The 14,361-nt window shown below is 38.9% G+C and overlaps 1 protein-coding gene across 11 annotated transcripts in view; it reads left to right on the top strand.

Annotated features, from left to right (window-relative positions):
- The window catches only part of CADPS2 (calcium dependent secretion activator 2), a 312,136-nt gene that overhangs the window by 103,435 nt on the left and 194,340 nt on the right, over positions 1-14,361 (top strand). For 10 of the 11 annotated variants that reach the window (XR_011806831.1, XM_072033275.1, XM_072033270.1 and 7 more), the window contains exon 3: positions 1,746-2,078. The exons of the other annotated variant lie outside the window; for it this stretch is intronic. Coding sequence is in view for 9 of the 10 variants with exons in the window: in XM_072033275.1 (XP_071889376.1) it covers positions 1,746-2,078 (333 nt within the window). In the remaining variant the exon portion in view is untranslated. The remainder of the gene's footprint in view (positions 1-1,745; positions 2,079-14,361) is intronic. 11 annotated transcript variants of the gene reach the window in all.

Genomic DNA, 14,361 nt, shown 5'->3' on the forward strand with positions numbered 1-14,361 from the left:
CATGTCAACTCTATTTTAGTGATAAAAGTTTCATCTCAGATGGTTGTTTTTCCAAATAAAGAAATTCATCATGGCACAGAGCACAAAATGTAAATAGAAGATACTGGTGATGTTTTAAGCTTTTGGGCCAAGTTCTCTAAGGCTTAATCTCACCCTTCAGTACAACATCAATGAGGATATCTATTAAAAGATTTATTTTTTTAGGTAGCTGCATTTTAAAGATTCTACAGGAAAAACATGGATCTACAGGAAAAGCACTGGGAATTTTAGGATATGGTTTTCTTGTCCTGTTTCCATCTTCATACTCCTCTCTGCTTAGCTTTTTAGCTGCTCTCCCACTCCTCTGTTTTGTCTTTTCCAGATGAATCACAGTAATATTTAGGGTGGTTGTTAGGTGTACTGTCTTCCATAACATGATGGTATTTGGTGACACAACTCTGCTGTGCTGTAATCTCCACTTATTGCATTTTAATAGCTCTTGGTCACTAAAATCATCACCTGAAAGCATGTAGTTTTCTGTTCTTCGACTTCATGGCATCTGACTGAAGAGAGAAAATGGTCAGAAAGGGAAATGGATGGAAAGGGAATCTTCTTTTGACCACATGGTATCAAATATTTTCTTTGTGTTTCAGCTGTGCTTGGGGTGTAGGTTTGGCAGCCTAGCCACCTCCACGCACCTGAGCCTTGCAGGCTCTAGGGCTCTGATCCATCTCTCTCTGCCATGGGAAGCTGGGTGGTTCTTCCCTGGGGACCTGTTCAACACCAGTATGCAGTTTACGACTTCTGCAAGGCACATGTTTGTTGTTTAAAATGCTGGAAATGCCACAGCCGTCATCTTTTTGTTGGCTGTATTTAGTAGAAGAACAGTGCAGTGTCATAAGACTTATTACTATAAATCAATTGTCCATGCAGTGGCTGGAAAGATCAAGCTTGCCAAGGTCAATGTCAGGAGAGATGAATGCAACTGCCCTTGAACACCGAAACGCTCTTGCAGAATGATGTGATTCGTTGCTGTAATTTGCCTTGTCATATTTTATAGTTCATGTACCTGGGAGGTTATTTAGTGTTGTTTTTTGTTTTGTTTTGTTTACACAGAGAATTCCATAGTTTCCAATATCGTACCCACAGTAGGAAAACCATTTTTTGCATTTTGAGTGTTTCTCCTCTCTATTGTTAGTATTGATTGCAATAATTCTCTAGTGCTTCTTCTTTTTTCTTTCTTTTTTTCTCCTTTTCTGGACTTCTGTCTCCTCTTCCTTGATATTCCTAGCTATCTTATAGATACTTTTTTCACTCATTATACTGCCAAGTTTTAAGACAATGTAGCTTCTTCATGAGTTACTTGCAAGTATCTTCAGACTCCTGTGATTTTAACAGAGGAAAGATTAATAAAATCTTGTAGGTAAGTTTTAAATTAGCTGTGGTTAATTTAGACTTCATTCTAGCTTAGCTATTGTAGAAGTACTTTACCGGCTACTTAAGTATTTGTTCAATGCAGAAACTTGCTTTATGAACATGTAATTATTCATTATTTATTCACATGAACATGTATTACTTACAAGTTATGAACATGTATTTATGCATTATTTCTTTATGAAAAATGGAACAACCTTGACCTCCCAGCAAAGACATTTCACATGGGAAGAAAATATTAGCCTGCTATAACACCCCTTTATTAAGAGATTGTTTCTTCTCTGTGTCCATGCCTAACTTTTTTTTTTCTCTTTCTTTTTTTTTTGCAAAAGGTATTTCTCAAGAGTGACCGAGTTGCAAGAATGGTTCACAGTGGAGGATGTTCTGCAAATGACTTTAGAGATGTTTTTAAGAAAAACATAGAAAAGAGGGTCCGAAGTTTGCCAGAAATTGATGGATTGAGCAAAGAGACAGTGTTAAGTTCTTGGCTAGCCAAGTATGATGCCATATACAGGGGAGAAGAGGACTTTTGCAAACAGCCGAATAGAATGGCCTTAAGTGCTGTATCGGAGCTGATTCTGAGCAAGGAACAGCTTTATGAAATGTTTCAACAGATTCTAGGGATCAAAAAATTGGAACACCAGTTGATTTATAATGCCTGCCAAGTAAGTATTGGTGCCACTCGGTTTTGTTGTGTTCAAAATTGCTCCCTCCAATCCCTGCCAACAGGTCAAGTGCTTCCTCACCTTATGCAGAAGGCTTCAGTTTTAAGTTCATCTCCATACTTCAAGGAAGTGAATCCCCTCAGGATGGAATCTTTACATCATTGGCCACTGGAAAGTATTTGGAAAAAGGGTATGCTAGGGTATATGGTACTTATGCTACAGAGGTCTCCTGAGCCCTTTTACAGTGTCACAGCTCCAGTGAGCTGTGTGATTCTACAGAATCCTCTATAGTCTATATACCTGCATACCTATGTATAAATTACATATGCATGTTTGTGTTTGTATATACATCTTTATATATATATTTGTGTATACGTTTGTGTGTATGTTTATACATCTTTAAAAGAAATTTGCTGCCATAAGTAGATAGATGATACATACTGAATTCTGGATGCTTCGCCATGCAGTGTATAAAACTTCAGTTTCTTGGAACTGTTCTTAATTCACGTACAGGTATATCATGAAACTAACCTCTGTAATATGCAGGTTGGTCAAGAAGCACTGACATCTTCAGGAATAATCCTACTTATTTGAGTGTGGTTTTGCCTAATAGAACATGCAGGCATGAGATAACTCAGTTTGGAAAAGACCTCAAGAGATCATTCAGCCCAATGTTCTGCTCAAATCAGGGACAGCTCTGCAGACAGACCAGGTTGCTCAGGGCTTTATCCGGTCAGGTCTTAAAACCTCAAGAATAGACTGCACAATGTCTCTGGGCAACCTGTTCCAATCAATACTTGAAAGCACACACAAAAAAAAACCAACAACTATTTTTCCCCAAAAGCATATAACCTGTTATTTACAGTAGAAACTGTATGACTTTCTCCCTCCTCTGGTGTATGATAATTGTTAAATCTTACTTTATATGTCACTGCGAATGATCAAAATCTGTTGGTCTGTATTGTGCTAGAGGAATACAAACAAATATGACTGTACAGCTTTGAACAATCAAACAAAAAAAATACGTCCCTTTAATCTAGAAGTGGTTCTGGTGATATGGGCCACTAGGTTCTTGCACCTGTATGCTTGAAGGCTTTTTGGTTTTGGTTCTTAATTATAGAATGTTGATGCAACAAAAGTGGTTGGCAAATATTAGCAGGGCTCTCTTGTTCAGCAGTTTTCTATCTGTTCTTGGTTTATTACCTAGGAAGAGACTGAAGAATCACAGCAACTCATCTTTGTCTTCTGTCGTGGTAGAATTTTGAACATGGTGATTTTCTATTATATGTTGTGAATCACAAATTGAAGAAATAATCCTGTGGTAGGTAGTAAGGGAGAGAGGCTGTTGACTGTGCTGTTGTGTGCAAAGATGACTTAATGGAGTGAAGAGAAGACTCTTCTCTTCCTTTTTTTGGTGTTGAGCTGTGAAGGTTGTAAAAACTCCTGTGCAGGTCTCCAAAGTACACATCATTTACCCACGATTCGTATGAGTAGTGAAAGACACGAAGAAAAGGAGACATCTCTTTTGGAGCAGATGTAGGATCATCTACATCATTCCAACTGGGAAGAATTCTGGAATTCTTTGAGCATGTAGCCTTCCTGCTGTGAGTTCTAACATTCTGAAAGTTTTCATTTTCCAAGGCAAGCATTAGATTACTTTGCTAAAGCAAAAATTGTTATTACATACTCCAAATGTGCAAAGTTGCTACTGAACAAATTTTATATCCTGTTCTTGTGATTCAGTCAAGCACATAGTACACCAAAGGTATGAGGAGAAAACTGTTACAAAGGAAAAGACAACAGTTGTGGCCTTCTCAGGAAGTGTATTGCAGGCAGCAGACAGTTTCTTATAATGTAATTCCTCTTCTCCTTTGGCAAAATCCTTTATTCCTCATTATAGTTCTAATAGACATTTTAGTTTAGGCTGTATTTTAATCCTTTTTATTGACAATGTATTTATAAAAGATGAGGTGATGTTAGACTCCTATTCCAGTCAGCACTTCAGTTTTCATTCTCCCCTAGAAGTATCTATCTGTCTTTATATTAAAATGCTCACTTTTGTTTCCCTTTGCCACCGCTCTTTAAAATACTGGAGACTTGCAGATAATGATAATCAATAGTGTCTGGGAGCAGTGAGATAAGTGAAAGTTCAAACAGATGTTAAAATTGTATTTTTGATAGGGGTTTTGATGAGTTGGCTTCTAGCCTGTGCTTCTAGCAGAGAATCAGATCTTGATATGAAATTCTGAATATTTTGCAGCTCTGAGAAACAGCTGCCCTTAACAGCAGATCTGTAGAGTTGTAACTTGTGCAGAAAACTTTTTCTTATTCTCTCCCCCCCCCCCCCCCCCCCTTTTTTTTTTCTTATTCCTTCCAGCCCTTTGGAAATACCAAACTGAACAACGTCGATGATACAAGTAAATTATCCCGCAGCTGCTGGGTTGGTAAACAGACAAAGATGCTATTTGTAACAGTAGTGGTATTGTCTGCCAACCTCCTCCTCATGACTTCTGCCCTTAGAAACTTTTTACTGGTTGCCAGCAGCCTTTGCTCTCCAGCCTGTTCTAAATGGAGTGTTTAACTCTTAAACCCTTCGGCATCTTGCAGCAGGTCATCAGACAGTTCTGCTAGGGCATGGGTTGTTGCAGGCACACACAGGTTGCCAGTCTCCATCCTTTGTGTGAGGGCAGTGAGCAATTGTTCTCAGTCAGAACAAGAACTTAATCAGCAATAAAATGAAAAATATTAAACCAGTTTTCTGACATTGCCAAGCACAGTCCAAACAACTGTGGGTATTTTATGTTTTTCTTTGAAGAACTAACTTTTTGTCACAATCTGTTAGCATATACTAAATACCTATTTAGTATATGTCCATCTTTAGGTAGTGAATGTTAACAGGGACCTTCATGTCAGGGATTTCTTCTATGATTCCATTTTCAACTTCAGAACTTAGAGCAAGGCCAGCAACTGCTGCCAAGCATCTCTACCTCTTCATGATGAAAAGATTCAATTTTGGAAGTGCTAACATTTTCACCTAATTTTTATTTACATTGCATTTCCTTGATCTGTGTTTTATGATAAAGAGATGATTGTGAGTTAGCTGGGACTTAATGATCTCCTTGACTTGCTGTTGAGATGCTTGCCCACAGTGTGTTGTTATGGTTTCTTTGATTTACAGAGATCAAACATGATAAAGTCTGTCTTTGTCCTTTTTTTTTTTTTTTTTTAATTAGTCACTGATGTGGAAGATAACTTTGCAGAAAGTCAAACTGAAAGTCAAAATCTAACTGCAGTGTGGTCATGCACTATTATTACATCACTCCACCAATACCAGAGTTTCCTTATCAGGTAAATCATAACTCCAGACAGAACTTACTTTGTTTTGACAGTACCTTTATAAAGGTTGACTTTTGTTAGCTGATCTAAACCCCCTTATCTTCAGTGAGAGGGGAGATTTTCATAATGAAAGAATTCTTTTAAGTCACATTATCTCTTCTGACAGGTAATAAATAATTTTGAGAACAAATCTGTTGAGTCTTTAACTGTTGACTCTTTGGGAATCATCCACAAATTAGGAAATAGCTTTCAATGGTACTTTGCTTCAAACCATAATTTTCTGTTTAAAAGCCTTGTAACAAGCTCCTGGTTCACATCCTTGATTATTTATATCTTTTTCAAGATGTATCTCTTTGTATGAGTGTCTAATATTGAGAATTATGGACAACACTGTATTTTCCATAATAAATTTTTGCATTTTTAATTATGAGTAAAATTTCTGTCAAAAATTTCTCCTGAACCTAAGACTGCTCATGGTGCTCAGTACAGCTGGGCTTTAAGGATTCTTTCACCCAGAACTTCAGTAAAGTCCAATTAATTATATGGTTTGGGAAATAAGTAAAATTAAAGGCAGTTCAATTCACGAGATGGCCTTTGTGTCTTTTGAATGTTTGCAGTTCTGTACCTTGGCTTAGTAAGATCCTGAAAAGGAATGTGATTATCTCACAAATCTCAGATTATCAAAAGGAAATTCCCATAGTTCTGTATATTTTTCTTAGAAACTTTTATACCCCATATAAGCTACAGGGACAAGTGCAAACATTTCAAGCTTGTAGAGTGATACTTTTCTACAGAAAATTTCAGTGTTAAATTTGATACCTCCTTCTTGGAGTAATGGAAGAAGTGTTAAGGTTCCTTTAGGAATGTAGACTAAAGCTTAAATGCATTCTCTCTCTTTTTTTTTTTTTTTTAAACTTGAGACAAGGCACAGGAAAAATGGTTTGGTCTGTATATTGCAGATCATGTGCTGCTATGCAGTATGTATATTTGAGTCTTTTCAGAAGAAAAGACCCTGGCTCTGTGAAGTATTTTACTATGACCAAGGCTTCAGCTAAGCCAGTATCTGATCAGATGATCAATAATGACTGTCATTACTTATTTCATGATAAATCCTACCTAATACAACAAAGTAAACTGAAAAAATGTTGGGAAGGTCCACTGCTGTAATTTAAAGGTAGCATCAGGTACTGGATGAGTTGTCATCACTGATGTCTCAGAAGTCTCTGCAGTGCTTTTACCCTTCCTAAGCTATCCCTACTCTACTGTTTAAAAAACATAAAGTCATACCTTGTTCCTATCATCTGCTTTATGGGGGAGATACACTACCTTCAAGCATTATCCAGGTAAGAGGTTACTGCTGGATAACCACTGCAGGCTCTAAAAGCTGAGTAGGGTTTATCTGCTCTCTCGGTAACCCACAGCTTTGGGGGTTTTGACTACAGAGGAGATGGTAGATGGGGCAGTAGTGCTGGGAGAAGTTGTCCAGGCTCTCAGTGAGCAGAAAGGACTGCAGAGTCCCCTTGACAGAGGAAAGGCAGAAAATCTAGGTGACCATGGGAGGCTATAGAGTATTCCACCTCCTAAAGAAAATCAGGTGTTGACTGCATTTTTACATGATAAATGTGAGTCTGGAAAGTTTCTGCACACAAAAATGACCCAATACCGATATGCTGCCTTTCAGAACAGGTCAGTATTTTAAAATTGCCATATGTGTCTGTCAACCTGAAAAGTGTTTCATACCTTTGATGTCAGAAGTGTTCAAATGTTCACACTTCAGACTTGTTCACACATCAACTCTATTGGTTTCTAGTACCTGTAAATACTAGAATATATCTTGTTCCATGCCCTCTTTTTCACAGAAAAAATCTGCTTGATTGATTTTTCCATTTTCTTCAAGGGGAAGCCAGATCTGCAGCTATCTGTGCTTGAATGAGAGCAGAATAATTCAAACAAAATATTTCAGTGGAAAAATAGATAATTTCTCACGTGATCTTCAATATTTTCTCTTCATGATATACCACTCGATTATATACACATAGAAGTTTAATATGAAGTTATTTCAAGAGTTTCCATTTCAGTGTTTTTGCTGAGCTGCTTCATTTGTCTTTTACTTCAATTTGGGAGGTCTTGCTCAAGACAGAAAAGATGTGATGCTTTGGAAAAGAGTGCTGCAACCTCAAATAGCCCTGCTAAGATCAGTTCTGGAACGAGGCTGTCAGAAATCCAGAACTAAGCTGGTTTGGATTTTCAGCTTAATAATGTGAGTTCTGGCAAGAAAGGAAATCTTGGAACCCCCAAGTTATAAAAGTCTTAGCTTCTGTAAACAAAAGCATTTTTTCCATAATAGCAGACTGTACTTTGGAAAAAAGTTCCTGATTGCCCCAAAGTGTGTTGGTTTGTTCTCATTTACTCTAATTGCAGAAGAATGATGGAAAAAATATCAATCCATTCTTAGAGAAGTAAGTAGCTTTTTTAGCATGTTAAAGTAACTGACTCTGAACAAGGTTTAAAAACCTTGCAAGTTATATAATGGAGAAGCACTTTGAAATATTCTTCTTTGTAGATCAAGGAATACTGAGAAAATACTAGAGAGAAATGGTATGTCAGCAACAGTAATGCATTTTCAGTATTTGAGGTATTGCAGAGTCCTTGTTACATTCAGCTGTTGGTGAGTAAAATTGGCCTTGACATCTACATTTAGGAGGAAATCTAGAGTGGAACATCTGAAAACTGGGAAAATGTTCAAAGGCTTACTTGTTCTGTGTAAGCATTAAGAAAAAATATGGATTAATAGTTTTTTACATATAATCACTTTTATGACAAATGTACATGTGGATTTTTCTGTTATAAAGCTTTCTATTTGCTTATGTGGCTTCTTCTCTTGTGTTTGATTTGCACCTGTGTGAATGAGTTGGACATTTATGGTCTCTAGTACCTTAAAAGACAGCCAGTAATCATAGACTAGTTGTTTTGCTTGTGTTTTCTATGCTTCCTTTGAGGCCTTGTCTTCTGTGTACCACCTTTCTTGTCCCAAGAGACAAGAGACACTCCGTCTTGTGCCTGCTCTGAGGTTTGAAATCATTGGCACTGGGATTTTGGCTGCAGATCTTTCAATCTGTTTTTGTTTTCTGAATTTCTTTGGCATTGGGTGAATGCAGGAAAACAGCAGCAGAATGGCCCTCATAGCATAAAAAATAGGGAAGTTGGCTTTGGCTTTGTTAAAGCAGATCTTTTAAAGTTTGTTTTACTTTCTACCTTCCTCTGTGTTTCTTCCTGTAAAATGCTCCTCTGGAGCCTTCAAGAAGTAATGAATGCTGTTTTTGACATTCTGCTGAGTTCCGGATCCAAGTAAGTTAAGCTGCTTCAACACTTGAAGCCAAATTTATACAGCATCTAACTTGTACTTTTATTAACATCACCACTGCATTTGACTCATCGTGTTTAATATTACCAGCTGAGGAATAAGTTCCTCTAGTTTGGCATTAAGCAACAAAAATAAAGCTCTTCTCCCAGAGGCTGTTGTATTACATTTTTCAATTTTATTTTATTCTTTTAAAGGACCTGTGTCTTCAGGTAAATAAATACCAGACAAATATAGTTTTTACATATGTTATTAGAGTCATGTTTCCAGACTGACTACTATATTTCATTAATGTGTCTGATCCCTAGCTTACCTGCGCATTTGAAAAAAAAAATTTTTTGGTCAACCCAAGTAAGTTAATGACCCTTAGCGTGAATTTGCCACCTCTCCTGCTTAGACATCCCTTTTTATGTATTCAAAGTAAAGCACTTCTGCCTAAAACAGTTGCTTCCAACCCAAGGATCAGTTCGATTAGTTAGGTTTGTTCCTCTGGAGGGTTTTTCCTCTGACTTCAGCAGCCAGTGTGAAGCCAGCAAAAGCAGCTGAAAAGCTACAGGACAAGAATGAGGCTACATTTCTATATCCCTTTCACATCCTGGTTCTGAATGTCTTGTTCTGAAGCTTAGCCTTTTTCCTGTGTTTCGGAAACTGTAGAGGAAGAATTCTTAACTTTTTGTTCTTGAGAGGAATATGCCACTTCTTTTGCAACTGGCTGCTTGGTTATGGTTCATGGTTCAGGTTCCTACACCTCAGTCACACCAAAGGGAAATGTGCAGATAAATTTGGAAATGAGCTAGCTAACATATATAATATAAACATATTTCAAACAGAAATAGCAAAATGTGACCATAAAAGAGGATAGATTGTCCTATGCAAGAGTAATTGTGTTTATAAAATGGCTGAAAGATCTATTTGGACACACCATAATTTGTGTCTGGTTTTTATCCTTTAGGAATGTGTTTTTGTGGTTTTCATTAAAAAAACAAAAAAAAAAACAAAAAAAACAAGAGCTCTCAGGTTTTCTTTCCATCTGTCTTAAGCTGTCTTAATATCTAGGCTGTTGTCCATTCATGCTCTCCATCTCAGACACCATCTCCACCCAAAAGAGGGTTGACTCTCAACAGAAATGTCAACTTGCAGGGACATGCTCCTTGGCCTTCTATTTATTCCCATATTTTATATTACAAGACTCAAAGACAGTTGTTCATATCATCCATCCACATTGTCTATTGTCAGTGCTGAGGCTGTCTGCTTTGTGCTTAGATGTTCGTCAAACTTCAGACATCTTTTCAAGATGGTGCCTGTTCTTCTCTATAGGTCTTCTGTAGATACATCGATCTGTTTTTATATTTTTGCTATGGGCATGAAAAATTCTCAGGCCAACTGCAGTAACACTTTTTTTGGTCAGTTCCATGAGTAAAGAGAAGAAAAAATGATTACCACCCTTAGTCTGAAAGCTTACAGCCTACTGGGGAGGGAAGGATTAAGAGGAGAGGAAAAGTAGAATTAATCTGTTTTTTGTGTTGTTTATGAGAATCTGTTTCTTGAGAAAACAAATAAACTGACTCTCAGAAGTGTTACCTTTAAACAGGGAAAATCTGAAATAAAAATGAGACTGGTTAGCTAGTAGAAATGTTGGCTTTTAACTGCTGTTAAAAGGAGCGGTTTATGGTAAACTTGAATGCTCTAGGGCTGTGAGAGTAGAAATAGCCCTGTGCAAATGAAGTATGGGGAAAGTCATTGTTATCCAATCCTTCTGTCACCACTGAGTGAACTGTTTTCATAACTGGTCATGCAATGCCAAGCGTTTCTAGTGTGGGAACACTTCGACTACCCGTAAATGAGAGAATGTACTACTGAGCCGTGGATGAGAACCCCAAAAAGTATGCACAATTTGCACAATTTTCAGAAGCAGCTTTGCTTTATTACTAGGAACATTATAAAATCATGTTCCAATCAATCTGGCACAGCCTTCTCTCCATACTGTGTCTTCCCTCAGGAGACTGGAGGCACAGCAAGATCTTGTCTGAAAGAACTGTCCCTCCTTAGGAATGCTTCTGTGCCCAGTATTCTAATTTTACCATACTGGAACAACGATTATGTTTTACAGATGGATAGCAGACTTTCTGTAACTGGTGTTCTCTAACTATTTTAATAGTAGTAGTTCCCTCCTCTTCCCATGTTGCCAGGAAGGTGGAATCTGGAAGTTTATGACTTCTGGCAGCAGGAGAAAGGCTCCATGTCTCTCTGCAATCATTAATCTGAAAAACTGCTTTGGGATCCTAGCAGCAGGGGAGGATGAGTGAGTTCTGTTGTGTGAAGAATGCATGTTGGACATGTTGGGTTTGGGGACTGGACCAGAACAAAGAAGAAGCAAGAAGTGTTAGTGTTTGGTGACTATAGGACAAAGGCATCCATCTGCTGGTTCGTCTTTTTACTTGCTTCTCACCTGGATGTGAGATGTTGCAAAGAGGTTGCTGAGGCCCATCTAGCCTTCCAGCTACTGCCCCTTGCTGCTTATCTGTGTGAGCACCAATAACATGACCTTGAGGAGATGAAAGGTGACTGCAGGACTAAGAGCAAAGGTCATAGAGTCATCTAGGTTGGCAAAGGCCTTTGGGGTCAACAAGTCCAACCATCACACTAACCTACTGAGTCCCATCATTAAATTGTGTCTCTTGATGGTACATCCACAGTTCTCTTAAACACCTCCAGGGATGGGGACTCCACTGCTTCCCGGGGCAGCATGACCAGGGATGGCCCAGAGTGACACCTTCAATGTGCGTAACTGATGTCATCAGTGAGGCTTGTACTTCTTTTCAGTGGTTTATGGGGACAGAACAAGGAGTAATGGTCAAAAGACAGAGCACAGGAAGTTCCACACCAAAATGTGAAAGAACTTCTTCATGGTGAGGGTGATGGAGTACTGGAACAGGCTGCCCAGGGAGGTTGTGGAGTCTCCTGCTGTGGAGATATTTAAGGTCTGTCTGGACGCCTGCTCGGGCCTGGTTGAGCAGCCTGCTCTAAGGAACCTGCTTTGGCAGGGGGTTGGACTCAATGATATTTTGAGGTCCCTTCCAACCCCTTCAATTCTGTGATTCTGTGATTCAGTGATTCTTTGGTTGTAGTACCTTGTTTTAAGAAGAACTGGTAAGAAGCAATGGAATTAAACCAGCAAGAAGGCACAGGCATGTTTGTGGGCAGATTTGCTAACCTAACAGGGAGGATTTTAAACTAGGTTTGCTAAGAGCTAATCTGAGAGTTAAATGAGGAAGCAATACATGTGGAGAAGATACATAAGGTAGAAGGCTACAAGGGAGACTGGGAGACTGTAACATTCCCTCTCAGAAAGGAGAGCGTTAATGAATGTGTCTGCACTAATGCAAAGTATTTGAGCAACAAAGAAGACCAGTCTGTGTCAAGACCAGAAAGAAAGGTCATATTGGTGATGTTGTGGTAAGGGTTGGTGGCAGACCAACTGACAGAGAAAGTGAGGTTGTCTGCAAACAACTAATAGAAGTCGTCTGATGGGAGGCTTTGATCCACATGGTGGATTTCAGCCCTCTGCCACAACTTTGCTGGGAGGGGAACATGGCATTGTGCAAGCATTGTGAGGGAGTTTCTAGACTCTGTTGGTGACAATTCCTGAACATGAATGCAAAAAGAGCAATTGGGATTAATGCTGTTTTTAACCAGCTGCTCACAAACAGGGAGGTGGGAGTGAATCTTGCCACAGGTGGCAGCTGGGCTGCAGAAATCACCAGCTGACAGAATTTGATATTGGAGGAAGGCTGAGAAGGTACACTGTGATGTTAGTTGTTTAAGGAATTGCTGTGCAGAGACCCCTGAGAAGCTGCAGTGTAGGGAAGAGGAGAGCCCAGGAGTTGGCAGATTTCTAAAGAAAACATACTGAGAGTTCAGGAACAAACCATCCTGTTGTACAGAAAGGTTGAGAATTAGAGGCATCACCTTAGTATTTGAAAGACTAGAAACACCATGGACCACAATCTTTTGTGGTCCGTTTTCACAAACATAAAGTTTATCGCTATCAGTTTACATGGATACCAAGAAGAAATCATGTCTGACCAACCTGCCATCTTTCAAGAAATGACTGATAATGTGAGTAAGGAGAACAATGGATGGTAATTCACCTTGACTTCTCTTGAGTAAGGCTTTTGACACCATTTACTACCACATTCATATTTTTGTGTTGAGGAAGTATGCCCTGGACAAGCTGATTATTAGAGGGCTTGAAAATTAGCTATGTCACTGTGCTCAAAGAGTGGAGTCAGTGGTTTAAAAGCCCAGTTGGTAGCTGGGAAAACTACTCCAGAGTTTGATATTGTTCATTATTTTTACTGACAGATGGGATGATGAGACAAATTCTTAGCTTCTGCAAATTTGGGGACAGTACTAAACTGGGTAGTGCTGATGTGCTGAATGCTTGAGGGTAATCTTGAGCAGTAAGCTAACAGCAAGCTCATGAATTTCATTAAGAAGTGGAAAGTTGTGCACCTCCGGCAAAATAATCCTGGGCGTGGTCATGGGTTGGGAACCAACTGGTAGAGCTTCAGCCCTGCTGGAATAGGGGAGGGAAGGGGAGCTGGAGAGGAGGTTTCAGAATGTGTACAGAATGGATGCCAGGTGTAGTAAGAGCCAACAGCGCCCTTTCATTTTAGGTGAAATAAAGCTGGGCTACATTAGAACGAACATGGGAAGGAGACTGATGAAGTTGTTCTTCCCTTCTGCCTGGCAGTGCTGAGGGAGCTAGACTTGCGTGGCCTAACCTAGCAAAGAAGAGTTTCCAGTAGCAGCCTACAGCATCATGGAGGGAAGTTCCAAAGACAACGATGATCAAGCTAAAATTGTGTGGTAGTAGATTAGTAGCTTATAAAGATTAAACTGTCACAAGTTGTCACTCAAGAGTTACAGAATGATCATTAGAGGAAAACTTCAGTGTGAAGGTAGTGGAGCAAAGGAAAGGTCACCCTGAGAAGCTGTGCAATCTAAATATGGAATCTCTATTTTGGAATTTTTCAGAACTTGTTTTGGTGGAGTAAGTAAGACTTACCTACTGTTGTCAAGTGGGAGGTTGGACTTGGTAACCTCAAGATGGCCTATCTAACCAATATTCCTATAGTTCCATTTCTTGTATTTAGAACAAAAATGAAAAAAATGTTGAAAGGAGGAGCAGATGATAGTACATAGTTCTTGATGCAAACACCTAAATATTACTGTTTATGTGTTAGTTAGGTGTCTAAGCTCTGTATTGGAGCTGTGTAGTGGAGATCTAGCCAAGCAATGGAATGTAGAGAGTACAAGAAAGTAGAACCATGCCTTGCTGGTCAGCTGAATTCTGTATGAGGCTTCTTAAATACTGGAGTAACATTTAAATGGAATAGGCTGTTTAGAGTTTGGAGTCTGTCACTAGAGATGCTTTCAAGTAAATTGGGGAACAATGTTTGGTCTAAATAGTCTTTATTTTCTAACCTGTTTTCAAAGATATGTGTTACCAGGGAAGTTATTCATCAGTGTGGGAATTTTCTGATTCCAGCATCTTCTAGAATAGTAACAATTGATTGTTAT

Source organism: Anas platyrhynchos, chromosome 1 (genome assembly GCF_047663525.1).
Source record: "Anas platyrhynchos isolate ZD024472 breed Pekin duck chromosome 1, IASCAAS_PekinDuck_T2T, whole genome shotgun sequence".
NCBI lineage: Eukaryota > Metazoa > Chordata > Aves > Anseriformes > Anatidae > Anas > Anas platyrhynchos.